Source organism: Eretmochelys imbricata, chromosome 7, assembly GCF_965152235.1.
Source record: "Eretmochelys imbricata isolate rEreImb1 chromosome 7, rEreImb1.hap1, whole genome shotgun sequence".
Classification (NCBI taxonomy): Eukaryota; Metazoa; Chordata; order Testudines; family Cheloniidae; genus Eretmochelys; species Eretmochelys imbricata.
Window position 1 is genome coordinate 27,841,325 of NC_135578.1, and position 27,403 is coordinate 27,868,727.

Below are 27,403 nucleotides of genomic sequence, written 5' to 3' on the forward strand. Positions count from 1 at the left end.
CTGATAATTCTTGTATTCCTCAGTCCTCCAATGGTATGCATTCTCACTCTCAGCTCCTAGTGCCTCTTGCTCCCAGCTCCTCACATGCAAACCACAAACTGAAGTGAGCTCCTTTTTAAGCCTAGGTGCCCTGATTAGCCTGCCTTAATTGGTTCTGGCAGCTTCTTGATAGGCTGCAGGTGTTCTAATCAGCCTGTCTGCCTTAATAGTTTCCAGAAAATTCCTGATTATTCTGAAACCTTCCCTGTTACCTTACCCAGGGAAAAGGGACCTACTTAACCTGGGGCTAATATATCTGCCTTCTATCACTCTCCTGTAGCCATCTGGCCCGACCCTGTCACAGTACATAAAAGAAAATATATAGACTGCAGATCCATTCCTTTTGTAATTTATATAATTACCAGGGTGTTGAATGCATACTGGTTTAACATCTATAAACAGGTATGGAAGTCATACTGCACACAGCAACAGATCTGCTCACATGTCTTTAATGTATCTGCAAGCAATTTTTATTTGAACAAAAAAAAACCTGTTGTATTTTACATTCTCTTACTTTTCTGTGGAATAATATTTCCACTTCCTTTTACATCCTATTGTTAATGTTAACAGTCATGGCCTTAAACTTCGGCTGGTGATGTAGAACTAATCTTGACTCCTACAATCAGCTATTTTTATAAATTCAGATTGGTAAACAAAAAACTTATAAACTGTTAAATGCAGATTTTTAATCAGTAAATACTTTTTTTCAGTCACAACTTAGATATTTGATCCAAAAGGTCTCAGTACTTCAGATTTAATAATTTATCGGAAGTCTTGCAGATTTACTCCAGTTTAACTGAGAGCAGCATCTGGCCCAATTTCTTCTGTAATAATGAGACTCCAAATGTTGAGTTAATGAATTTATCCTTAATAAGGATACAGTGGTGGTGTTAATTTTGAATTGTCCCACTTTTGTCAAACTTTAATTCAAATCCCTAACCTTTTGGAGACTGAATACATTGTTCAGATTTGAGACCTATTCAATTCTTGGGATCTGGCTAATTGAGGGAGAGCCTCTGTCGTGTACCATACCGTCACAGTTGTGATCAGTAGAGGTGTTTGAGTTGGAACTCTTCCCCCAATTTTAAATGTCTTGCACTTATATAGGGCCACATTGTGGAACAGCACTCTGGGACGGGCCATCAGCTATGAAACCAGTTCTTAGTCCAATCCAAAATACCCCTGTTTTGCCAGCCTTCTAGGCACACTACAAGGCTTATCTTATTACCTATGTTTTTGAGGAAGGAAGTATCAGGTAAGAGCTGAGGGTTTGCATGTGGAGTGGTAATTTTTAACAGTTCTGAAGGGTATTATTGGGATGTGTGTTTTATTGGAGGTTATTGGAGGGTGCAGCGTTAGCTTATTAATCTATACAAGGAGTTCCTAGGGTTTTCATTTTGTTTATAAACTGAAACGAACATCTAATCTATCTATCTATATATATATATAGGCCAATCAAATTTTTAAACATAAAAGTAACTTTACACAGAGAAGCAGTCACATGGAACTAACTCAGGCCACTCACATGTGTATGTATTTGCAGGCCGGGTCTTAGGGCCTACTCCTGCATTTTTTGCACAGGCTAAACTTCCATGATGCCCACTAGCACTGTGGGAGTTTTGCCTGGATGACATTGCATTGCTGGCTCCTACAAATAGATACATCTGCACCTTCCACGGAAACACATTCAAATTTTGGAGAATAATGCAGTACCTGTTTCTCAGCACACAACAAAACAATGAAGAGTGCGGGAATTCAAGACTAACACGGCATCCTGTATAAACTGCGGGGGAAATTCAGATAGAATGAATGTAGCTAAGTGACCTGGAAACGTTTCAGGACACTGTGGTTAACACACCTATTCTTATGAAAAGGACTATAAATAAATCTTTGCTAAGTGGTCAGAAACCTCAATTTACCCCTTATCCAAAGGATGACCCCCTCTCCCCACGTAAAAGAATAAATGGACACAAATTGAATATCAGGAATGGTAACATACAAAAGCCAGTGGGAGAACACTCTAATCTTCCTGGACGTTCTATAACAGATTTGAAAGTAGCTATACATGAACAAAAAAACTTCAGAAACAGACTTCAAAGAGAAACAGCAGAACTAAAATTCATTTGCAAATGTAACACCATTAATTTGGGCTTGAATAGGGACTGGGAGTGGCTGTCTCATTACAAAAGCAGCTTTGCCTCTTCTGGAATTGACACCTCCTCATCTATTGTTGGGAGTGGACTACATCCACCCTGATCGAATTGGCCCAGTCAACACTGGTTCTCCACTTGTGAGATAACTCCCTTCTCTTCATGTGTCAATATATTTATGTCTGCATCTGTAATTTTCACTCCATGCATCTGAAGAAGTGGGGTTTTTACCCATGAAAGCTTATGCTCAAATACATCTGTTAGTCTTTAAGGTGCCACGGGACTCCTTGTTGTTTTTGTGGATACAGACTAACACAGCTACTCCCTGATACCCCCCTCCACTGACACAGTGACCCCATCACCATTCTGAATCGTCTGAATGAATGCCAACTTTGAGAGAAGAGGATCTCTTAGTGAATACACATTACTACTTCAACTAGTAACTACATATTCCTTGGAAGTCTCCTATCCAACTACTGACACAGCATAACCCCGAGTTCATTTTGTAGACTGGACAGAAATAGAGCATAAATTATGGCTGCAGCTAATCCCCATGCCTGTTCACTGGAGTTTAAAGAATAAAGACTTCCTGACAAACCCATCTTGGCCTTTAAATTTTAGATGTCTGGAGACATCAATTTCACTTACATGCTGCATATAAATTTGAAGACTATCTCCCTACTTTACCTCTTTAAAATGTTTTTTTCTTTTTAAAAAACACACCAAAATATATAACAACTTTCAAACCCAATACCATGTGTAATAAACTCGTGATTCAGGAAGCATACAGGTGAATGAAAGGAGACAGCGCTGATTTTTAGGTGACAGTTAATTACTCAAGTTAGGGGGATGCTGCAAATGACATTTGAAATGCTTTGCTCAGGTTCCAAAAAAGCTGTACGCTCTGTGCCCCTTTCATTCTCTATTCATGAGCATTCGTACAATTTTTTTTTTTTGCATGAACGTTTGGGAAATAGCTGTAGTCACCTCAAAAACAAGTGTTTGGGGTAATTATTTGGTATTCTCCTGCTTTAGACATTCCAGTCAAGGAACAGAAACAATATAATGCATCTCAGGTGACCATCATACCACTATAAATAATGAACAAATAAAGGATTAGCTGAATTTAACATTTTGTGAAAATTCCCTAGGCTAAAGTTCTTTCACCAATTATTTTTATATGGACAAATAAATAAGTATATTAAAAATCTAAATTTGTTCAGAAATCATTTTCAGATGCAAAAAGACTACATTCATCAGATACTCTTTCACTCTGAGGCCCTATCACTCACCATGTTTACCTCCCAAATATTTCAGTACCTTGTGCAAAACTATAAGAAACAGTTGCAAATAAACAAAAAAAACATCTCCTTGCTATTTAGTCTTTTTAGCTGTATGCATGCTTTTGCAAAACACAAGGCCTTGCTCTCCCTGGGAATTACATCAAGATAAAAGTAAACTTAGACCTCCATTTGAAGTCAGCAGGGCTTTTCTGGTGTCTTTTACAGGCTGTGGTGTTACAAGTTGCAACAGTGTTTTAATCTCCAACTTGGGTTGGAAGTTTACTGTGCTGTCAGTAGACAGCCTCTGCTTTAGGATTTGCCAGTCTCTGGGTTTCCATATCCACTGCCAACACAATTGCTCTTTTTTTTGGGTTGTCTAGATTTCATTAGTTCAGCACCACTCTCTCTTCATTACTACTAATACTTTCTCAGGGATCAGGCCATATCTCACATGCACTAGTCTACATTATGCCATCATTCTAGTTGCCACATTAGATTTCACTATTTCCTGCTCCGATACAGACTTGCTTCCCCAAAATAGTAATTCCTCGTTTACAGTACAGGCTTTAAGTCAAACAAAGTCTCTCGTACTTACTGCTTCAGTATAGATTTTCCCCTAAAGAAATGGTTTTCTCAGCAGGAGTTACCGGGTCTCAAGAGCAGCATGCTGGTTTCCTGGACTACAAAACTCCTTTCAGTTTGGGTCATGGGAATGTAGGGGTCCTTTCTCTGCCTTGCAGTTCATCTGTCTTTTCTATGCCCCTGTTGCTTCCCATTCATTTCACCCTAAGTATATATTTTATTTTCTTTGTTAACTGCAGTGTTTAAGTAACTTCAGTCTGTACAGTTATGATTTGTGGGTTGGCTTTCTCGCTCTGCTGTTCCATGCTCTCTTCAGTTTAAATTGTCTATATAAACTGGTAAAGAGCTTCTACCTAGGTTTATATATACTGCTACAAGGAAGAGAAAACGTCCAGTCTGCTCTCCTAAAGCAGAGGAATACAACTATATGCTAATTATTTCTCCAGTCTGCTACCTGAAAGTACTTTTTACAGTGGCATCCAAAGATATTTTCAAACTTTAGTCAGGATCTTACAGTGTGAATGTCCTCCCCTATTGACTCTAGCCAGTATTTTCATATTGAGTCATTGACTACACTGTTAGATTGCATGTCAAGCCACTTAATATGGTTTAATTAGTGGTTAGTTTTCTTAAAGAGAAAGTCTACATTCTATATGAATGAAAGCCTGGCTTGTAGTGGATCACTCTGCTCACGTTTGTGACAGATTAGATTTTATAGCTACCAGACACCAAAGATGAAAAGCAAGAATATTCAGACTTCAGCTGTACCATCCCTGAAGCCAAATGACTATCATTTTATGACAGATGCTCAAAAATCTATGACCACTGTTTGTACATGATGCTATATTACTACATTAATAGACATTTTCACTGATAATGGAAACTAGGAGGAGGCTAGGAGTAAAGCTTTATGTTAGAACTTGCAGCCATGGACTGTCGGCATCCAACAGATTTATTAGCTCTTACTTATATTGTGCCTTTTACAGTATTTCCAGCCTCTGCCTCAACAAAGCACAATACAAGAGATGTTATATACATGGCACTGTAACAAAGAGCCTGAGTACTCACTTCATATTTCAAACTTCCATCAAGCTTTATGAATTACAGTACAAATTTAAAGTAAAAGCATAGGTGAGTTATGGCATCTCCCTGAATTCTCTGTGCAAAAATAGGACAGAAGAATATACACATTAATCCTCAAGAGGATTTCACTTTCCAAGAATATTTTATAAAAAAACTGGTAAAATAATAAAGTATATCAGTGATTGCAACAATTCAGAAGTTGGCTAGGAATCCACACCCCACCCCTGTCCATTCCACATTTCACCACAGAATTGTGCTAAACTTTCATTTAAAAGAAAAATCATAGCCTAAAATGTTCAAAGGTGCTTAAATTTGTATAAGTGTGATTGTTGGAGGAGCTCAACTATTCTGAAATTCAGACCACTTATTCAGGTACCTAAATATGGACTGTAGGTACCCAACTTTAAAAATTTTGAACTGTTAGCATTCATAGTTGTAAAATAACATTGAAAATGTCAATCAGGTGTAAACTGATGCATTGTTTTCATCCAGAGTCTACAGACTGACTGAAATAGCAGCTCTGAGGAGCATTAACTTCCCCATTCACCTCAACTGATTGTTTACTCTGAAAGCTAAAATAATACAAAATGTTGACATTTATGTTACTTCTTAACATCTTAGTAGATGTATCCAGCTTATGTTTATCCCACCACCCACTCCTCGATAGGTGCCAAATGCTCCCAACCTCCAGCTTTGCTACAACTTTTATAGTAGAGTTACATATTGTTGATGCAGAAAGCCTTTGCATATTGAAAACTGGCAACAGCATAAAATAAGTTTAAATTAATATCAAAATAAGTAATAATGGTGAACTGAGTATAATATTCATTTTCACATTTAATTAAATTAAAATCACCATTTCTTTTATTTAATTGAGGCTGCTGCAGAATTTCCAGTCTGTTACACCAGAGAGCTGCAGAAGCCAGGTGTATCAATACTGTATAGTACTGTTTACCTCCTGTTGAGAGGAAGGTACTTGACTTGGACTCAGTAGAACTGGGTTCTATTTATGGCTCTGCAATAGAATTTGTGTGGCCTTGCTCAAGTCACAACCTCTGTGGCCCAGATTCAGCAAAGCACTTAAGCATATGACTCACTTTAAACACATTCTAAAGTCCACAAGTGAAATCCTGTCCCTATATAAGTCAATGGAATCAGGATCTCCCAACTTACTGAAGACCCATTAAGTAAATTAATAGTGCTGATGTGATATACTTAGATTTCTGTGAGGCATGTTTAACTTGGTACCACATGACATTTGATTACAAAAATAGAATATAAAATTAATATGGCACAAGTTAAATGGATTAAAAACTGGCTAACTGATAGGTCTCAAAATATAGGTGGGGAATCTTCATTAAGATGGCATATTTCTAATGGGCTACTGCAGGGACTGGTTCTTGGCCCTACGCTATTTAATATTTTTATCAATGACCTGAAAGAAAAGAAAACCACCACTGACAAAGTTTGCAGATGACAAGAATTGGGGGAGTGTTAAACAATGAAGGGGACAGGTCATTGATGCAGAGCTATCTGGATCACTCGGTAAACTAGGCTCAAGCAAACAAGATGTGGCTTAATATGGCCAATTGTGAATGTATACATCTAGGAACACAGAATATTACAGGATCGGGAACAATATCTTGGCACACAGTGACTCTGAAAAAGACTGAGTTCCTAGTGCAATGTTTTGGCCATAAATGCTGCTACAATCCTTGGATGCAAAAACAGGAATCTTAGGTAGGAGTAGAGACGTTATTTTACGCTCTGTACTTAACACTGGTACAACTACTGCTGGAACACTGTCCAGTTCTGGCGTCCATAATTCAGGAAGGATATTGATAAACTGGAGATGATTCAGAGAAGAGCCATGAGAAATTATTGAAATATTAGAAAACATGCCCTATTGTGATAAACTCAAGGAACTCAATCTATGTATCTAAAGGAAAAGGTTAAGAGGTGACTTGATTACAGTCTATAAGTATCTACATGGAGAAACAGGCTTCAATCTAGCAGACAAATGGCTGAAAGTTGCAGCAAGGCAAATTCAGACTGGCAGTAAAGCGTACATTTTTAACGGTGAGGTTAATGAACCATGGTTCAATTTAACAAGAGTTGTGGTGGATTCTCCATCACTGACTATTTTAAAATCTAGATTGGATGTTTTTCTAAAAAAATATGCTGCAGGAATTATTTTGGGGAAGTCCTATGGTCTGTGTTATACGGGACGTCAGACTAGATCAGGGGTTGGCAATCTTTCAGAAGTGGTGTGCCGAGTCTTCATTTATTCACTTTAATTTAAGGTTTTGCGTGCCAGTAATTCATTTTAACATTTTTTAGAAGGTCTCTCTCTATAAGTCTATATATTATATAATTAAACTATTGTATGTAAAGTAAACAAGGTTTTCAAAGTGTTTAAGAAGTTTCATTTAAAATTAAATTAAAATGCTGATCTTATGCCGCTGGCCCGCTCAGCCCGCTGCCAGCCTGGGGTTCTGTTCACCTAGGCCGGCAGCAGGCTGAGCTTTCTCTCTGCACTGAGCTGAGGGTGGGAGTGCACTGAGCACAGGGCGGGGGGTAAAGGAGCAGGCTGCGGGTTGGGGTGCAGGGTCTGGCCAGGAGCTAGAATGAGGGAGGGGGCTCAGGGTTGGGGCAGGAGGTTTGGGTGTGGAGTGCTTACATGGGCAGCTCCCATTTGGTGCGAGGGGTGCAGGAGCTCCCGTTTGGTGCTCAGGGTTGGGGTGGGAATGTGGGGGGTGCAAGAGTCAGGGCATGGGGTGTGGGGGGGTCTGGGTATGGGGGGGGGGGCTGGAGTCAGGGCTGGGGTCGTGGGGGTGGAGGGGTCAGGGCAGAGGGTTGGGGAAGGCGCGGAGAAGAGCAGGCCAGGGCAGGCAGGATTTTTAATGGCACGCTGCTGCCTGCCGGGGTCCTGGCCCCGGCCCCGCTCAGCCCGCTGCCGGCCTGGGTTTGCCAGTGGGCTGAGCAGGGCCGGCAGCTGGGACCCGGCAGGCAGCAGCATGCCAAAAAAAAAAAAATCGGCTCGCATGCCGTCTTTGGCAAGCATGCCATAGGTTGCCGACCCCTGGACTAGATGATCACAATGGTCCCTTATGGCCTTGGACTCTGAATCGATGAAAACTAAAGGTTAAGCACATGCTTAAGTACTTCGCTGAATCAAAGTCTTCGTGCCTTATTAATCCCATTTTACAGATGGAGAAGCAATACTTACTTTCTCCTGCCCTTTGTTTGTGCTATCTATGTAGATATCCAGCTCTCCAGGTCAGGAACTCTCTCATTACACGCTTAAACAGTGCCTAACACAATGGAGCTCCCATTAAAAAAGAAAACATACTACCAGAAATATGCAAGTATAAGGAGAGAGAGAGAACTTATCAGCTACAAGAATCACAAAAGCATGAATTTAGCATTTTACATAAAGCTTCCCACTGCCTTGGAGAAAAATAAATATATATAACAATTAACCATAAGTGAAAAGTAATTAAAATCTCTTTATAGAGTTTTTACTTTATAGTATTATAAAATAATTCTAAGTAGTATTAAATGTGCTTAGAGCAATTTGTTTGCAAGGAGTGTTTCACCCCTTTCTTCCTAGGGATTTAATTCCTACTATACCCTGTTTGTAAAACAACTGACTGCAGGGATGGGTGAACCCAGTTCTAGGTTTGCAAAATTACCTCAAGTTTGCAAATCTCACACACACACACACACCCCTTTCTAGCTAAAGTGAAGTCTTATTTATTGGGAAAAGAAACAATTTCACAAAAGCTGGCTGGAACAAGAGGTTACTTTCTAGACCAGTGGTTCCCAAACTAGGGGCACCACTTGTTCAGGGAAAGCCCCTGGTGGGCCAGGCCGGTTTGTTTACTTGCAGCATCCGCAGCTCCCAGTGGCCACGGTTCGCTGCTCCAGGCCAATGGGGGCTGCGGGAAGTGGCAGCCAGCACGTCCCTCGGCCCGTGCCACTTCCCGCAGCTCCCATTGGCCGAGAATGGTGAACCGCAGCAACTGGGAGCTGCGATCAACCAAACCTGCAGACGCAGCAGGTAAACAAACCGGCCTGGCCCACCAGGGTCTTTCCCTGAACAAGCTGCATCCCTAGTTTGGGAACCACTGCTCTAGACTATATTTTCTCCATAGATGGGTTTTCCACCTCTTTCCCCTCACCATGTACAGATCCTTTTCTAGAAATCTGTGTGTCAATTGCTGTGTGAGTATAGTGCTAAACACAATGGGCTCGTCATTCTGATCAGGACCTCTAAGCACAATTGAATGCTATGTTTTTAATAATTGTTTTTCTTGTCCCTGCTCTATTTTACACCATCTCTCCATTTCTTTTTCATTTCCCATTCTTTGCTCTGCTTTACTTCCCAGCTATTTTTCCACTGCTCCTTTCCGCTTCCTCCTTTCCCCCTCAGAAAGACCCAAACCCAATAACATTCAACTTTCAGTTAAGTTTACAAACTCACACTCTCAATTTGTTTTGCCTAGTTTCAACCCCACTTGACTCATTCCTAATTACAGATAAATTATCTCTTGACTGTGCGACCACTGTACACAGAATATTTTCTGTATACAACTTCAGTCTCTCCCACTCACATGCACCTGTCAAACTTTGAGATCATGTTTTTCTGAATGTTACTGTCAAGGCTAATTCCCCTCTCTGGCACTTTGAGTGCAGACGGTGGGGCCCGCAAGGACTCTAAAAATTAATACTGGCCACTCCAGGCTTGTATTAAACTCCCAAGGTTACAGGTTTTCTCTGACGTTGGATTGGTAAATGCTGCCAACACCCAAGTGCAAAACCTCTTTGAGAACCCAGGAAGGCGCACTTGGGAATTCCTTCCTGTGGGGTACCCTCAAGCCCTTTCACCCCCAACTTCCGGGGAAGAGCTGAGAAAGAAAAACAAAGGAAATCAGCTGTTGCCACTAGCTAATTAAACATGTGCACAAACACAAAAATCCAATTCTGTTCTTTAAAAAACGTAAACTTTATTAAAAAAACAAAAGGAAGAAAATACATCTGGGAAACTTAGGCTATTGATAGATTTAAAAAGGGCAACTACAATGATTAAGCATCAAGAATAGCATCTTGAGGTCCAGCTTAAAAGGTTATAAGCAAACAAAAGCATCTGGGGTTAGCACAGAAGAGTCCACAAGCCATAAAGAAATAAAAAAAGAAACCAGATCGTGTCTTCCTAGGCCAGGGATCGGCATCCTTTGGCACGCGGCCCCTCAGGGAAATCTGCTGGTGAGCCAGGACGGTTTGTTTACCTGCAGGGTCCGCAGGTTTGGTTGATCACAGCTCCCACTGACCGCGGCTCACTGATCCAGGCCAATGGGGGCTGCGGGAAGTGGCGTGGGCCAAGCAATGTGCTGGACGTCGCTTCCCGCAGCCCCCATTGGCCTGGAACAGCAAACCGCAGCCAGTGGGAGCTGCAATCAGCCAAACCTGCAGACACTGCAGATAAACGAACCGGCCCGGCCCACCAGTGGATTTCCCTGACAAGCCGCGTGCCAAAGGTTGCCGATCTCTGTCCTAGACATTTCCTGATGTGCTTACATATCTGGGATTTCAAATGAGTAGTTTCTAGGTATGATACTGATGATTTTTCATACCTAGCCCCAAGCTTCTTACAGCATAGTTGCAGCCCTGTCTGCCTCTCCCCAAGAACAACAACAAGACAGACAAAAGTAGAGTCTTATTTCAGTTTTAAAAAGTTCTAGCCTTCCCATTGGCTCTTTTGGCCATGTGCCCACTCACTTCCTTTTACCTATGTATCACAGTGAGACTTTTAACGCTTTTTTGGTAAAGCAAGTAGAGAACAGCTACTAAGAGAGATTTTATAGCTAACTGGCTGGCTGGCTCCATAAAAGGAAGCTACCCCCCACCTTCATTTATCACAGCTACCTTGTAGACCTCACTTTCACTGAACCAAATATTTAAAGACAAATATAATTCTAACACTCTAAATAGGATCCCCATAGGGTGAAAAGACTAAATTATGCAGAGCTGGGAAGAACAATAATCTCTCAAATATTTAAAATATACAAGGGGGAAAAACTAAGTAAATATGAAGCCATCTTTAAAATACTTTTTCATTTAATTATGTTACAGTTTTAGGGGTAAATATATTAGAATGTGCCAGGGTAATCCAGAAGGGTTTAATAGTTTTTGAATAAGTTATTAAAATATGGAATTCAAACCAGCTTTATGAACTTTTTGGATAATCTGGGCCCAGGTTCAATTGAAACTTTATTGATTTATGATTTTGGAGCAAATCTGCTTGTACCTCGGTGGGCTTCAGGTAGTTGTGATAGATACTTTGCTACTATGAACAACAATGGTAGATGTGGTAAGAGAAATGCCATCCACCTGCCTCAGATGGGGGGAACTTGATAGTGCTGGTGGTGAAAAGGGACAGTCCCCACATCAAGGAAGGCACTTGCTGAGGGACACCAGGTAGCTCCTTCCCAGCCATGGAGTCTCTGGCACCCCTTGGCCAGTTGGGTGGGAGAGGGGCTGAAGGCCAGTATTCCCTGGCTCCCAGGATTTCACCCGGAACAGGGGCCACATGGAGCCTCTTTCCACTCTGTTCCAGCAGCCCCACCCTAACCACTCTGAACTTGGAACAGGAATCCAGCCTGACAGATGCTGTGTGGCTAGCTGATCAGCCATTTGACAGACAGGAAGGAACTTCTCTCTCCCATGGGCCAATTAGCAGAGGACAAGGGAATTCTTCCCCTTCCTCACAGCACCTTCAAGCCACAGTTGGTTAAGTACAAATGCACTTAGTACCGCTAACAGAGGTAACTTGGTGGATTTGTTAATTACCGTAGTTGCAACTTGTGGCCAGTTTCCAGTGTGATTAAAAGGATAAAATGAACAGTTAATACAGGTAAAATACCTGGGATTTTGCTTTAGGCTCATGGGAGGTCCCCACCCTTCTGTAACTGCTGTCCCCCTTACAGGAGTGGTAGGAGTGCGGTAGGACTGAGAGTGAGCTGCAGTCCAGAGGGTAGGCTGAAGATAAGCCCACCCCAAGTTACAGGAAATACAGTAGGAGCCCTGTAACACCCACCCTGGAACCAATTAAATGCCTGGTATAGTACAGTACGGGTGATGGAAAGGTAGGGCATGCTCTGTATTCCAGAAATTGTACAATCATTCTGAAACTGTAAAAACATGAGGTTTTCACCACCATCTTTACAACCCCATAATGATTTCTAAAGTAATCTACTGAAACCATCTAGGTTACTATTAAAAAAGCATTGCCCCAATGGGAAAATGGGTTTACAACACCGCTCTAACAAAACAAGACAACATGCATGGGGCAGTCGGTAACAGAAAGCTAACGCAAACTGTTAAAAAAATGAGTAAAGACAGCACACACAAAGGCACACACAAAGGTAGCAAGGTAAACAAGGACAGAATGTATCAAGGGAAAAGAAACAGAATAGCAGAAGAAAGAGTTCTCATTTTCCTTTGTGACCTGATACAACTGCAGAATATATTAATGTGCAATTGAATCAGCATATGTATTCTTTTTTTAATTTATTTAAAATCTGGCTAATACTTTGACAAATGTATTAAAAAATTAAATGTCTGTTCACAGAGCTTAATGCAAGTTAAAGGACAAATCAAAATTAGTAAAGACCATCAAGTTTTCTACATTTAGAGCTACAAATGCCACTAAATAACTAGGACTTCAAAAATTTTGCCAAAAGGCTAAGATGTTGAGTAGAAAAATGCTGAGAAACTGGAATTTCAGATTTTGGTTGCTTTTCCTAAGTATAATAAAATTGAATCTGTCTAAAATATAATGAGAAAATACTGTATTGTCATCCTTGCAACACAACGGAAATATCCGCAGAAAAGCTTTCTTGTAACTTCAGAAATTCCAGTTCTAATTCCAGCTATAAAACAAGTGAAAAAAATAACTCTCTCAAGGTTTGTAAATCTTAAGAAAGGTTCAGTCAGTTTTTTGTTATGAAAGTGAATCAGTGGAGCTAAGCATGAGATGCAACTTTTTCATAACTAGGCTGCCTAGTTATTAGCAACGAAAGCAGGATGGATAAAAGTCAATGTTTTGTTTTTAATTTAAAATTGTTTATTTAAATAGTTTTTTTTTCTCCAAAAGCATTTTATCAAAAAAAATCCCATCTAAAGAGAGTTTTAATTAAGATACATTATAGCTCAAAGATCTCATCACGGAATACAGGTTTCCAAACAGCAGCCGTGTTAGTCTGTATTCGCAAAAAGAAAAGGAGTACTTGTGGCATCTTAGAGACTAACCAATTTATTTGAGCATAAGCTTTCGTGAGCTACAGCTTTCCACTGAATGCATCTGATGAAGTGAGCTGTAGCTCACGAAAGCTTATGCTCAAATAAATTGGTTAGTCTCTAAGGTGCCACAAGTACTCCTTTTCATCATGGAATAGGGATTATAAATTATGACACAATATATTCATGTAATGTTTAAGAAAAGTTTTGTAAATGAGTTCCAATAGTTCATGGATTAGGGACCCAATCTTATGGGGTTGGAAGGGCTTCTGTATAGATTTAGGTTAATCTTTCTATCTACCCAATGGGACTCAGTGCTCAGACTGGAAGATACCATCAGAGATGCTTCGTTTTGCAGTTCTCAAACTGTGGATTTGTGTCTCCAGAGACAACACGCTTGTTAACAGAAAAAATGGTTTTAAATAAAAATAAAAATAAATAAATAAATGAAATAAATAAAATAAATAAGAGGTGAGAAACAACAGACCTCAACCCTACTGTCCCTCTGCAAATTTGTGTACACCGAGTCAATCCCTTACCTCTCTCTAAAAGTGCAAAGTTTCAAAAAGTTCAATGAATAGCAGATTGTTGGGGGCGGAATAGATCTGGACAAGAAGAAGAAGTCAGGAGATAAATGTGAGAAGGGAGGAACAGGCAGTAGAAACAAAATTGAAACTGTTTGAGCAGCATATTCCAGAAGTCTTGAGGTCTTTCTGAGTTTAGCCTTCATTGATTTGAGATCTACCATACCATTCTCTCTAGAAACAGAATATGTTTGCTGTTGAAGAAAAAAAATCCAGAATACATAACGTTGTTGTTTTAGTTAAATAAAACAATTTAAATGTCTGTCTGGTGAGGTTCTCCTCCTAATACAGCATGGCAAGAAAATCCTCCAAATATTAATGATTAACCTGTTGAACTGGAGATAGTTCACCTTTATTTATGACTTCATAAATATTTGCTTCAATTACCTTTGGTAATTGAAATAAACAATCATTCATTTTCTGATATAGCTATAAAACTAATCTGAAAAGTTTTCAAAATAAATCACTTTAAAAACGTATAGTGTGTGCCTTCTAAAAATGAAACCTACATCTATTTCTGAGTTGTGAAGAATATGTTTTAAGATTATAACAACCCACACTTTTATGTAGAAATTCAGGATTAAATCGAGACTTCCACCCTGACTGAAAGCACACACAAATCCTGATTATGACTTAGATTCTAATCAAGTTTCATATTCATCGGGATAATCTGAAGAACAATAAAAGTAGAAGCTACTTAGACATTACAGAAGAATAGTACTAATATGGCGTGTACTTCACTATATACATACACTTCAGGGGAGTCTGCCAAACTCACCTTTCCAGAGCTCCATCAAGGGAAACCCTTTTTACGAGGGGTTTTAAGAAAACTTCTGCCAAAAAGGAAACTACTAAAAATTTATTCAAAAAGGAAAAACATCTTTTACAACCACATGTATAAGCATGTTCACCTCTGAGATAAACTCAAAGAGCAGATAATATGGTTCAGAGTGCTTTAGGGCCATCACATGTAGGAAGATGGAATTATCCACATGGACTTTTTCAAAATCATATATCCAGGCTAGCTCAGATTAGTAACAGTGTTGTGTGCTCTGCTGTGGGACACAGGAATAGCCTACCCTTATGACTTTTACTGAAGTAAGATGCATCACAAAGGGGTCATTAATCTCGTCCAAGGAATAAGGTGATGACTACTCACTCTAAGTGCCTCCAGGACATCTCAATGTTCAACAATATTATGTGTTGGTCTGGTTATTGGGATAGCTTTCACTGCATGAATATATTGGTTCAACTTAATATGGGTCTGTCTAGAACACAGGCAGGAAGGAAAAGAATGGTTAAAGATAGTCACCTATCAGCAATCACTTATGAGATGGTAAGGGACAATGCAGGCTATTCGGTTTGATGATTCTTGCCAGCCTACAAAGCTGGTTTGACCAGAAACAGCCCGGAGCCACCAAATACCACGGAATAAAGAACTCTGATAGGGTTTTAAAAGAGCACTCTTTCAGCTGGAGGGAGTACTAAGGGGGAAACAGACTTCAACATGGGAAGCTGTTGGAGATGCCCGGAGAAGCTAGATCTGCCTAGGTCTACATGAGATAGTGGGACTTCAGGATAGGTCTACACTTGCAGGGGTTGGCAATAATTTTTGCAGGGGGACCACTCCACGAATTTTGGTAAGTCATCATGGGCCACACATTTCTACTATATTAATGGAGGGGGTGCGGGATCTGGGAGGGAGTTTGGGTGCAGGAGGGCGCTCCGGGCTGGTACAGAGTGTTGGGATGCAGGAGAGGGTGAGGGCTCTAGGAGGGAGTTTGGTGCAGGAGGGGGCTCCAAGCTGGGGCAGGGGATTGGGGTTCAGGAGGGGGTGCAGGGTTTGGTAGGGAGATTGAGTGCAGAAGGGGATTCTGACCTGGGGCAGAGGGTTGGAGTGTGGGACGGGGTGCGAGGTGCAGGCTCTGGCCAGGAGGCACTTACCACACAGGTGGCTCCCGGCCGGTGGCGCAGCAGGGCTCAGGCAGGCTGCCTGCATGCTGTGGCCCCATGCTGCTCCTGGAAGCAGCTGTGGCCGGCTGCTGCTGGCACGTCTCTGCGCGCCCTTATGGGGAGGGTGTAGTGGGTCTCCGTGCCCGCAAGCACCACCCTTGCAGCTCCCATTGGCTGGTGCTGAGGGAGGGGGCAGTGCACGGACCCGCCTCCCCCACCACCACCAAGGGTGCGCAGAGACATGCCAGCAGCATCTGGCCGGTTCCAGGAGCAGCGTGGGGCCACGGCAGGCAGGTAGCCTGCCTGAGTGCCCCACTCTGGGACCTTTAGCGGCCTGCCAATCACAAGGGGACAGCCAAAGAGCCTGGTGGGCTGACAAACGTTAGATGGGCCAGATCTGGCCCATGGGCCATATTTTACCCACCCCGGTGTAGAGTACAGACACTGCATGCCGAGCTAGCACAGATATAAAACAGAAGTGTAGGTGATGAGGCACGACTAAAGCAAGTAGAGTAGAGACAAGCCAGAACCCTACAAATAGGGTTGCCAACTTTCTAATTGCACAAAATTGAACGTCATTGCTCCGCCCCTTGCCCCCAGACCCCACGCACCCCTTCTGAGCCGCCGCCCTCTCCCCCCCCATCACTCACTCTTCCCCACCCTCACTCACTTTCAGTGGGCTCGGGTAGGGGGTTGCGGTGCAGGAGGGGCGAAGGCTCCAGCTGGGGGTGCGGGCTCTGGGCTGGGGCCAGAAATGAGGGGTTTGGCATACAGGAGGAAGCTCCAGGCTGGGGCCAAGGGGTTTGGAATGCAGGAAGGGGCTCAGGGCTGTGGTAGGGGATTGGGGTGCGGGAGGGGGTTCTGACCTGGGGCAGGAGGTTCAGGGTGCACTCAGATACCAAAGAGGTGACAGCAGTACAAGCATCCCTGTAACTATGACAACTACCTTCTTGACTAAAGGCCTCTGCTAATATACAAACAAAGGGTGGTTGTGACACTCCCCAGGAGTACCAGGATTGTGAGGCATTTCACCACCACCTGCCCTTAGCGTGTAAACAGTCTTGTCTGTGCCGGCTGTGGATCAGCTCCCTGAAGCCATGAGCTTCTGGCAGCACAATCTTCCAAGCCGTTGTAGGCATTTTATTCTCTGTACAGGTAACAATAGGCACACACCAACCCTTGAATACTCCGAGCATTCCCTTGAACTCACTGAACACTCACAGAATTACCATGCCTGCTGTTCCCAAAGGAACAGTATGCCCCAACTTGTAAGATTCAACTCAGGACCATCACTTTGCTTACCACAGCAGCGCTTAGATATATTTATGGTGAAAACAAGAATAAGTTTACTACCAAGTGATAGCGAGTAAAAATATTGGAAACGAATGGTTACATATAAAAAAATCATAACACTCTAGTTCCTGTCTAAAGAAGCTTCTCTCTCCCAGCATTTTCAAGCCTGGTTGAGATCCCACTTTCATGAAATCCATTGTCCATTTACTTCCTTCATCAGGGATGCCCAGGTGTCTTCTTTGCCCCCCAAATATAGCAAAGCAAACCCTTTGAAGTCCACCTCAAGTTAAGTTTCTCTCCCCCAGCTGCTGTTCTCTTCCTATAAACTCCTTCCTGAAATTTTTACAATCCTTCAGTTGCGTTCCATCCAGACTGGTGACAGGAGTCCCACTGTGAACGAGACAATACTCAATTTACATATAAACAGATAGATGGGTAAAGACCTGTTCTCTGACTAACTGGTTTTTCATCTTTGCTGATGACCAACCCCCAGACACAGATTTGAAAAACATTTTCAGTGTACACAGCTCCTTACACAACATCTGTACATGCATTTCATGGTGCTACTTTGAGGACCACTGGGAAACACTCTTTGGTGAACTAGAATGTATATACCAGACTCGGAAGCTTCCTGTAACCCCTCTGTACTCTCTTGCCAGAAAGGATTCAGAGGTTCTTGGGACACAGTCATGTGACCTTACTGTAGGCTCATCTGTGCTCCTGCATTCCCAAATAGCAACAGTATGATTAAAAAGGGGGAGGGGGAATCTCTTATGAACAAATTTATAGTAGTTTCCTTTTGGCCAGCTAAGAGATTACATATTTTCCTCTCAAATGTGGACCTTGCCATGATTACCAATTCCTTTGGTCACCTCAAGCCTAGACTTCCCACACTGTGCTCTGACTGGGGCTTCCACTGAAGGCCAGGCAGGAGCACCACCTAGTACAGCATGCAGTTACCTGCCTCTTAAACAGGACAGTTTAGGAGATCATATCACACCTGTGTTCTATAGAGCCTGCACTGGCTGTCAATTCACTGAACTGGCTGCAAATTTCAGATGCTAGTTGCTACCAATACGTCTAGATGTAGGCTTAAAAAGTATCTTTCCTTATGCAGTGTCATGACACCTGCACTCAGAAGCAATGCACTGTCTGTCCATCCAAAGATGGGTCACTGAGATCTGGGGGTTGGCTGTTTGCAGAGGGGCTCGTCCGAGTCCATTCCTTCTGGAAATCGATCTGGGTCCCTGATGCTCTTAGAACAAAGTAAGACACATCTTTTTGCTCAGGCTTTCTACCAACTGCAGACTTGGCATTTAGACTGAAATTCACCGTGCTTGGTATTTTCAGAGTAGGTGGCTACATGCCAAAGTGGGTCACAGAAAATAGCCACTATATTTTGGAAAAATTATATATAATCTAAACTATGTAAAGTGCTCACAGCTACTATGGTGATGGGGCCTTGTAAGTGCATGTAGTAGCAATCATAACATTTTATGCAGGCCTTTTGGTGAAATTTCTATAGCAACCTAGAGTATAATTCTTCCCATCAGTACATAATGTCTGTGTTCTACAATATGTTAATCATTTATTATTATTTTAAAGTATCATACCCTATAGAATGGTAATGACATTTGCAAGTGTAGAGTATTGATTAGCAGTTGCTTAAAAGTGAATCACTATTACAATGCGGCATCTGTTCATGGCTCTACCTGCCGTCACTGTCAAAGTAATTTGCATGGAGACTGGCTCTTTTAACCTTGAAATGTTAGCATTTTCCAATACAGGATGTGAAAACAAAACAACCATAAATGCATTAAGTGAGGAAATTAGCATTCATTTCCTTTCAAGAGCTAATGTTTTCCAGTTGGATTGTCCACTCAAAAATTTCCATATTAAAAGACACTGTTCAAAGTACAATGCATGTACTGTAAACTTACTGAAACCATCTCATATTTCCATGGTATATCAACAGCAGAACACTTTCACCTTTAATAATAAAAAGCAATGGAATCATTCTGTGCTTGCAAAACCTATACAGATGCAGACGGCACTGATGTGAATAAGCAGGGAATGCAGTATGGCTTGAAATGACATTTTCTTTTAAGTTAAAAAAAGATGTTAAAAATCACTACGAGACTCAGGCAAAAATAGACTATATGGTAGATCATTACAAACCTTAAGCTATGGTTCACATTCCAGAGCCGTCGGTTAGGGAGGCTAAACACTCAGGGTGTAATTGTGGCTCTGCTGAAGGTAATGAGAGTTTTGTATTTACTTCAGTGGAACCAGGTTTTCACCCCAAAAAAGGGAAGAGAATCCTCTGTCTGACTGAGGAGAATACATCAAGCTATGGAAAGTGAGAGTGTATCCATATATTACAACTAGATCCATAACTGATATTAAATAAGGACCTTTTCTGAAAATTTTTATGGTGTGCTACAGCTTCAGTGCAGTAGACTGCATAAGCATCTCTGTGTTTTGGTTTTTCTTGAGGAAAGGGAAACAAAAAGCATCCTTCCAAGGGAATTCACTTTTATGTCTCTTTGTAATATTCAAGCTCATTAAATGCTTGGTAATCAGTTTGGTGTGGAGAGTAGCTTTCTGGGGTATGTGGCTCAAATAAATGCACAGATTAAAAGGAGATGGAACAACAAGTGATGCATACAAAAAAAAAGGCAATTTCTTAAAATGACTCAAGCAAAAATCTAGGATTAAAGTGTTTTTACATCCTTGCATGTATCTCTCTATCATTTTGTAATGATAATTTTTATTTGATTGTATGAGACACCCAGAAGTTTTCCTGAGCACAAACTTGAAGCTATATAATTATAATTTACTTAATGTGATGTTGGTACGATATGATTAATAAAACTTACCTTTTTTTAAATCACAAGTATATTTACTCCTAACATTATTTTTGATATTATTCATTTCTTACTAAGAAGACTCAATACAGTATTGCTTCTTTGCAAGGTCAAAATTAATAATCAAAACTGGCATAAAATTTAAAGCCAGTGTCCAACAAGACAATCATTTATGCCTTTGCTTTAATTTGCGCTATCAGCAATATTACCGACCCATACCCCAATACAGACAACAGTATTCATATTACCTTGAATTAAAATAATAAAATTAAGGTTTTTAAAAAGTGAGCTGCATGGGGAGGGGGAGTAAGAAATGCAATTAAATGTCAAGATGATTGGACTAAATTTCTCTGAATAAAGTGAACTTTGTCACCATTATGTGTTTTAAAACTAAAGATAGATGTACTGCATGAGTCAGATGCACCAGCTGAATACTAATTGATCTAAATCACCCTGTTATAATAATGTTGCACTGACATTTCCATAGTTGTAAGAAGCTAAGAAGATAGAGCACCAAATCTATTCAGGAAAATAAAATGCAATTAAAACTTTAAAAAAGGGAATGTTACGTTGACTGGAAAAAATGCTTTGAGAAAATGCAATGATTTGGGAGGCTCCACTATACGGAAGCACTTGAAGTAAGCAGTTGACATATTCATACAATACACACGGTTAGAATTTAAGATAATAGGTGGTTAAGTAAACAGTCAAGGTTCAGTTTAACACCTTCTATAAGAAAAAGAAAGCTTTGGATAAACTTGTGTTTAGCAAGAAACCTAAATAGCAAGTGCTGATAAATAAATGGATGTTTTTATATTGCCCCTATATCAACTGATTAAATGGAATATTGCCAATTCTGGCCTCAAGAAAGGAATGTCAGTGCGCTGTGTATGAAAAAAATGACTCCCCAATAGAATCCTGAGAAAGCATAAACCAGGCTAAAGAACCAGCAGCTCTATAGGAGCCTGAAGAGCTTTACTGCGTAAAGCCCAATTATTTTTAACATTAAAGGAAGGTGCATCACCTGTGTTTCATTACCACCATTCTGCTGCAACAGTATTAAATTGGAAACCTTTATTACTGTGAACTTTAGAATGGGAACAGCAGTGTTTCCAAACAAAGCTCTTCCAGAATTCTTATTACAGCAGGTTAAATAAGCATCTCCACTGCATTTAAATCCTGATTTGAATCCTGTAGGTAAAAATTCTGGCTATTCTAGCAGACTATGCTAGCATATCTGTTGCAGTTCTAATTAGCCATAATCACAATATTATAGAGATATGGCCTTTTAAAAGCATGTCAAGATGAAAAGTGAAGCTAAGGCTTTCTGAAAGTATAAGGGAAACAATAGCGTTTCTCCCCTGCCTCCCAACCCAACCAGCACATATCACACAGGACAGTTAATTAATTTGAACCAAATCCTAGGACCCAGCAGTATCTGCTAACTAGTTGAAGAGTATGTGTGTCTCTGCAGCAGCATGCAGACAGTTTCTTTTATGATGCCAAATCAACATGACAAACTGTCCCTAAATTAGAAACATCTAAGCAACAATATTCTGTTTTCTCAGTTGGGTGTTCTGAATACACAGTAGTGTTCATTTGCTTTAAAGATAAAATAATGCAGTATAAAAATCAATTGTATTCATAAAAAAGGTAATTTGTTTAAAAAGCGGCTAGTTTTCAGTTCTGCAAGTTAAACATATATGAACAGTCTGAATTTCATCTAGAGCAGAATCTGGAAGAAATCATCATCATCTGCCCCATATTTTTATAAGGGCATAACAATATAACCAGACTATAGAAATAGCAACAACAGAATGCTGAAATGCCCCATCTAGAGATATTTCAACTTGGTTATATAGTTGTAAGCACAAATGTATATTTACGTAGAGATTGCTTCAGAATGATGAATAACCATCACTTCTATGCAAGTTGCTACCAAAAATTCAAAACGGTAATGCTTAAAGTAACAATACTTCAGAATAATTACTAACTATTAATTGTAAATATCTTTGTGAAGTTTGGCCTTAGAGATTAACCTATTTAACTTCCATATTCAAATTTAATTGAGCAAGTTGTCATTTGAGCCTCAATATATAAAATAGTTGAGAAGCACTATGTCTAAATATAGTCTCAATTTCAAATTTATTCCTGTGAAATAACTTTGCTTATTCCACATTAAGACAAAATTAACTGAATAACCTTTAAGTGAAAAATTAATATGAAAAAGACTTCAGAATACTTTGCAACTTAGAAATCTATACCAATCAGCTATAGTGCCTTTATAGGTACTTTATAACTCCATCTGCTAATATTTTATATTCCTAATCGGAAGGTATTGTTTCATCCACAGATATGATCAACAATTCATGTAAACTCACAACCTTATTTTAAAATGTACTAACTCTAGAAACCCAATTCTGTCAGAATAAATTCTAAACAGATCCTTAAGTTGTTGGACACTTGAAAAAATGTTCATGTTTGGGACACTGATGTATTAGCACTTCATCAAATGTTGTGATTTATTCCACCACTGACTTACGTGCACTGAAAATTATTTGCATTTATACTTTTAAAATCTTCAAGGTTGGTATGTGTTGATTTGCACAAATTGAAGAAAGCGGAAGTATAAAACGTTACAGAAGAATACCTGTAAAAGCATTCTACCATCCTGGCTCATCCACTACCATCAATGTAGAGAAATGCAAAGTTTCAGAGAACAGGTCCCAAACGGAATTTAAAATAAAATTAAAATGCAATTATGGCGACCAAGATGCTGGTGGGAAATAAAATCCTACTGTCTGCAACACAGCCCTAAATACCTATTATATTATAAGGCAAAAAGGCAAGAAATTAAAAACAAATATCAAGGAATAAGCCCACAATGGTCAGGCTGTGAAACAACAGAAACAGATTTGCTGGTAAATTAGAAAGGATGCTGATGCAAAGGTAAAATGAGCATTGAGGTAGCTTCCAGTCACCTATAGCATAACCACCAACAGAAAGAATTCTTACTACTTTGCTGGGTGGGGGGGGGGAGAGAGGAACAAAGGAAAATACATTATTACAGAAGTGGTCATATCAGTATCTAAGTGAAGAAGAGAAGAATGATTAAGGATCTATACTGACTATGGTCTTAACAGCTTTGAGAATCAAAATGTGTTCTGAATTTTGCAATCAAACATTGGACAGTTTATTTTCAGTAGATAAACTTTGAAAATCATGTGTGCGCACAGAGGTTTACACTTGTGGACAAAGTTAAATAAGACCATATTAACTAAAAGGACATATCTGGCAATGCTCAATTAAAAATTAACATATTTGAACAATATTAGATCATTTCCAAAACACGGAATATGTTTTGATTAGATACTGGTCAGCAGTTCAAAAAGGTAATGTTATTGTGTTTCCTGATTACAAAATAGTTTATGCAGAAAGCATGATGGCACAAACTACACAAAGAAGTGTTTAAAGTATGTATAAAATATGAAGTAGGACTACAATGAATGTAGAGGGTCCCAAAGGTTAGATTAAAATAACTGTATACCGAAAATGCTACATTCAGACAATATAATGACCTTGAGAAGCACTAAGACACCAAATACTTTTGTTCTTAAGATCTATATAAACTTAAACTCAATTTTTGCAATACTGGAAACAACAATATTGAAAACATCAATTCCTTATACAGTAAGTACTCTTACATATCTTTAATAAATCAGATATTGCTGCAATTTTAATTTTACCATAAACTTTTTGAATCACCAATGTAAGACATACTGTCTGTTGCATAAATTTCCAAAGGATATAAATACTTTCAAAATATGCACCATAAACAATTACCACACAGCATACATAACAAGTTACTTTGGACTAAAGTCCTGTTTGAAAAAAGTTACCTGATTAATTGGCATTCATATATGGGAAATTATTGGATTTCAATATCATGCTTTGAGGATCATATATTAAATGTTGCACAACTGCAATACCGAAGTCTTTTAACCTCTCTCTCTCATAATTTTTAATTAATCAACCACTATAAAAACAAGTTCTCAATATGGAACTTTTATCAGAAGATGCATCTATTCTAACTGAACTGTGCAACTTTATATTAAAGTCTTATAATCGATTCTGTGTTCTCATTACTCTTCAGAATTATGTAGACTTAAACCAATTTCTCAAGTTTTTGCTTTACTTCACTAGGTTATTACCCAGCTGTGCAAGAAGATAACCACATTCATTCCCCTTATCTGTAATGATGTAATACATCCCAGCACCGGGTAGAGAGGATTGGGAAATAATGGGATTGCAAAAACAGCAGAGATGATAAACAATGGTGCAGTCGTCTTTCCCTAATACAGTGGACTGCATGCTTACAACACAGGATGCAAATGATAAAATATGCACTAATTCTGCTCCTTGAATGAAGTTAACATTTTTCCACAGAGAAGCAGCTATTTTTCCATGCTGAAACATCAAACTAGAGTAACGAGACAAAATAGCTATGTTCTAAGCTTCACTGTGCACTTCACAAGTAAGTAATTTTGTTTGGAACTGAAATCCATTAAAAATCACCAGATAATCAGAAAGTCTCCAGCCAGCGCAGTGCAAGGAGACAGCAGGGCCTAGGAACTGTATACAGAGCAAAAAAAGCCCTCTGACCAAAGGATGTGCTGCTCTCCCGTTTGTTTAGAAAACTAAATCTGCCTCCATTTTCTGTGCTAAAACCATTGCTTACTACTACTACTGGAGAGATCCTTACCTTCTGCAGAAGCTGGGAACCTGAGTATTTAGCTGCGATGGATTTGATCTCCCCACCAAAAGCAGAGGCCCAGAGCTTTACACTGTGGGGAGCAGGGGGAAAAAGACAGGAAGAAATGTAATACATATGTTACAGTAGGCAACACACACAGCTACAGCCTCAACTGCACTCTAAAGAATCTAAGCAATACTGCCTCAAAAAGCACGGTTAGGAAATAACACCACACCAAAAGAACAGAGGAGCTATTCACAAGTGCAAGCCCCAAGGTGCAGGTAGTTCACATCATACACCAAGGTAAGGCTTGGGATTTCAAGCTGCTTAAGCTGCACTTAAAAACAAACAAGCTGATTTGTAAAGAGACAGGTTTTTGCATAATCTCTAACATACTAATTGGCTGCAAGAAAGAAGATGAAATAGCAGGCAGGACAGCGTTGGAAGCTGAGAAATCAGCATATTAGAGTGAGTAAATGCATCACCTCCAAACATAAAGGCTTTTAACTTTAGTTTCTATATCTGTTTACCTCCACCCCCCCAAAATAAAATTCAAGCATCAGTGAGTTAATCATTGGCACTGGACTTCAAACAGAACTGGCAAGGGAATAAAATGCTCTGAGCAGTCAAACATCTGCAACAAACAACAAAACCAACAAAAACTTGGGCACCGGGATTCCAAGTTCTCACCCCTGGAGCGCGGTCGGAGAGCAAAAACATGAAAACACTTACACCGACAAGGGGATCTGCTGCTCCGATCCGACCACATCCACTAGGGCTGTGTTAAAAGCGGTCCAGAAAAGAAAGAAGACCCCCCAAAACGCCCGGAGTAGGTTCAAAATCATGGTTTCTCTCAGAGGCTGAGAAGACTTAGGGAAATTCGAGCAGAGCTGATCTCAGCAGCAGAGCTGCTTGCTAAAGCCTCTTTCCCCCACCAAAGCAGCGCTGGGGAGGAAAATAATAATATATATCTATCACAGCTCCATCCTCATCCCTCCCCAGAATGGCCCTCTCTGGGTAATGGAAGGAGAGGACCAGAGAAAAAGCTCTAATGACTTGAAAAAACTATTGTGTCCTTGGTAACAGCGAAGCGTTTTCCAGCCCTGCTGCAGCCACTTTGCACGTAGTTCTTTACAACTCCGCAGTCAGCGGTGTGCTGGAGTTACTCCAGTGCGCTGCCGCTGCTCCGAAGTGCCCTTAGCAGCGAGGCAGCAGCCCCTATTGATTCCAAGCGGGGAGGCTGCCTCCTTGCAATTACGGCTCACTTTACAAACGGAAAGCTGCCGAGAGGTCTCCGGTAAACTCCAGCCTTCATCCCAGATCAAGTCAGGCAATGCACTGGTTCCGTGGGAGCAGCCTTCTAGTGGGATAGCGCGGAGAGCCAGAGCGCGCAAAGCAGGCACAGGAGGAGAGGGACCAGGGGCCAAGGGCCGGGGTCTGGCAAAGTCTGGAGGAGCTCAGAGTGCGACTCAGCCCTTCCCGCGGTGGGGGGGGGAGCTGACGGGAGCAGTGCACATTGCCCTAGGGGCTGGGCTGGGAAGGGCTCAGCAGGGCTGGCAGGAGCAGGAGGGGGGCCGCGTACACCCACCGGAGCCCTGGCCAATTCAGAGCATGCACTGCTGCATGACAAGCATCTGTCACCCAGCCCTCCAGCGGAGATGGATGGCTGGAGCTCAGCCCCTCGCGCCGGAAACAGCTGAGCATCCCGGCCGCAGAGTCGCCGCGAGGGGGAAGAGGACGGGAGGCAAAGCCGGCAGAGCGGTCCCTGGGCGAAGGGGCATGTTGAGACGCAGAAGCGGCGGATTCCCAGGCCCCGGGCTTAGGTCAGGTTCGCACACTGAACGGAGTCCGATGTAGCATGTCCTTGGGCAGGAAGGCACGTTTGCAGCGTCCTCCCTGGCTGAGCGCTGCAGCGAGTCGCTCTCCGAGAGATCAGGACGGGGAAAGGCTTATGAATGAAAGGAGATGCAGTATGAGTGAATCAATGCAGGCTAAGGGACTGGAGCCTATGAATGAATTATTAATTTGTGCTTGTGGAGGAATTCCCCTTAGTGAAGTGAGCAGAGGCTCACAAGCTATTCCACAGAGAGAGCAGCTGGGGAGCAGGAATGATTGAGCCAGGTATTTTTGGTGTGTTTTAACCTCCCCTGTCCTGGTTTCTCGCCTCTCTTCCCTGTCCCGGAATTGCTTGTTCTAACCCTCTACCTCCAAAAGCTAAAGACTTAAAATAGCATTTGAACTTCAACATAAATAATCATACCGGGAATTAAAGATGATCTGAGCATGGGCTGAGTCATCCTTACACTGTGCTGGAGAGATCAGCTACTGAAACACTAATGCACAATATCTAGAATTCTAGTTTACCTAGCTCGGTAGTTGGAATTCATGTCTAATTAGACCATATTCCTTTGTACGCAGTACACTTTCCTTGTTTAGCCTTGCCTCTCTTGAGGTTTGGTACACAGTACCGGTACTTTGCTTTCACATTAACTTTTACACGTGTGCTGAACAGCTT

At 40.9% G+C, this 27,403-nt stretch overlaps 1 protein-coding gene across 1 annotated transcript in view; it reads right to left on the reverse strand.

The window, feature by feature from the left end:
• The window catches only part of CACNA2D3 (calcium voltage-gated channel auxiliary subunit alpha2delta 3), a 722,234-nt gene extending 696,501 nt beyond the window's left edge, over positions 1–25,733 (reverse strand). Inside the window, exons 1-2 of the mRNA XM_077821951.1 lie at positions 25,621–25,733; positions 24,898–24,979 (exon numbers count right to left, since the gene is read on the reverse strand). Coding sequence (XP_077678077.1) covers positions 24,898–24,979; positions 25,621–25,733 — 195 coding nt within the window. The remainder of the gene's footprint in view (positions 1–24,897; positions 24,980–25,620) is intronic.
• Between the last annotated feature and the right edge of the window lie 1,670 nt (positions 25,734–27,403).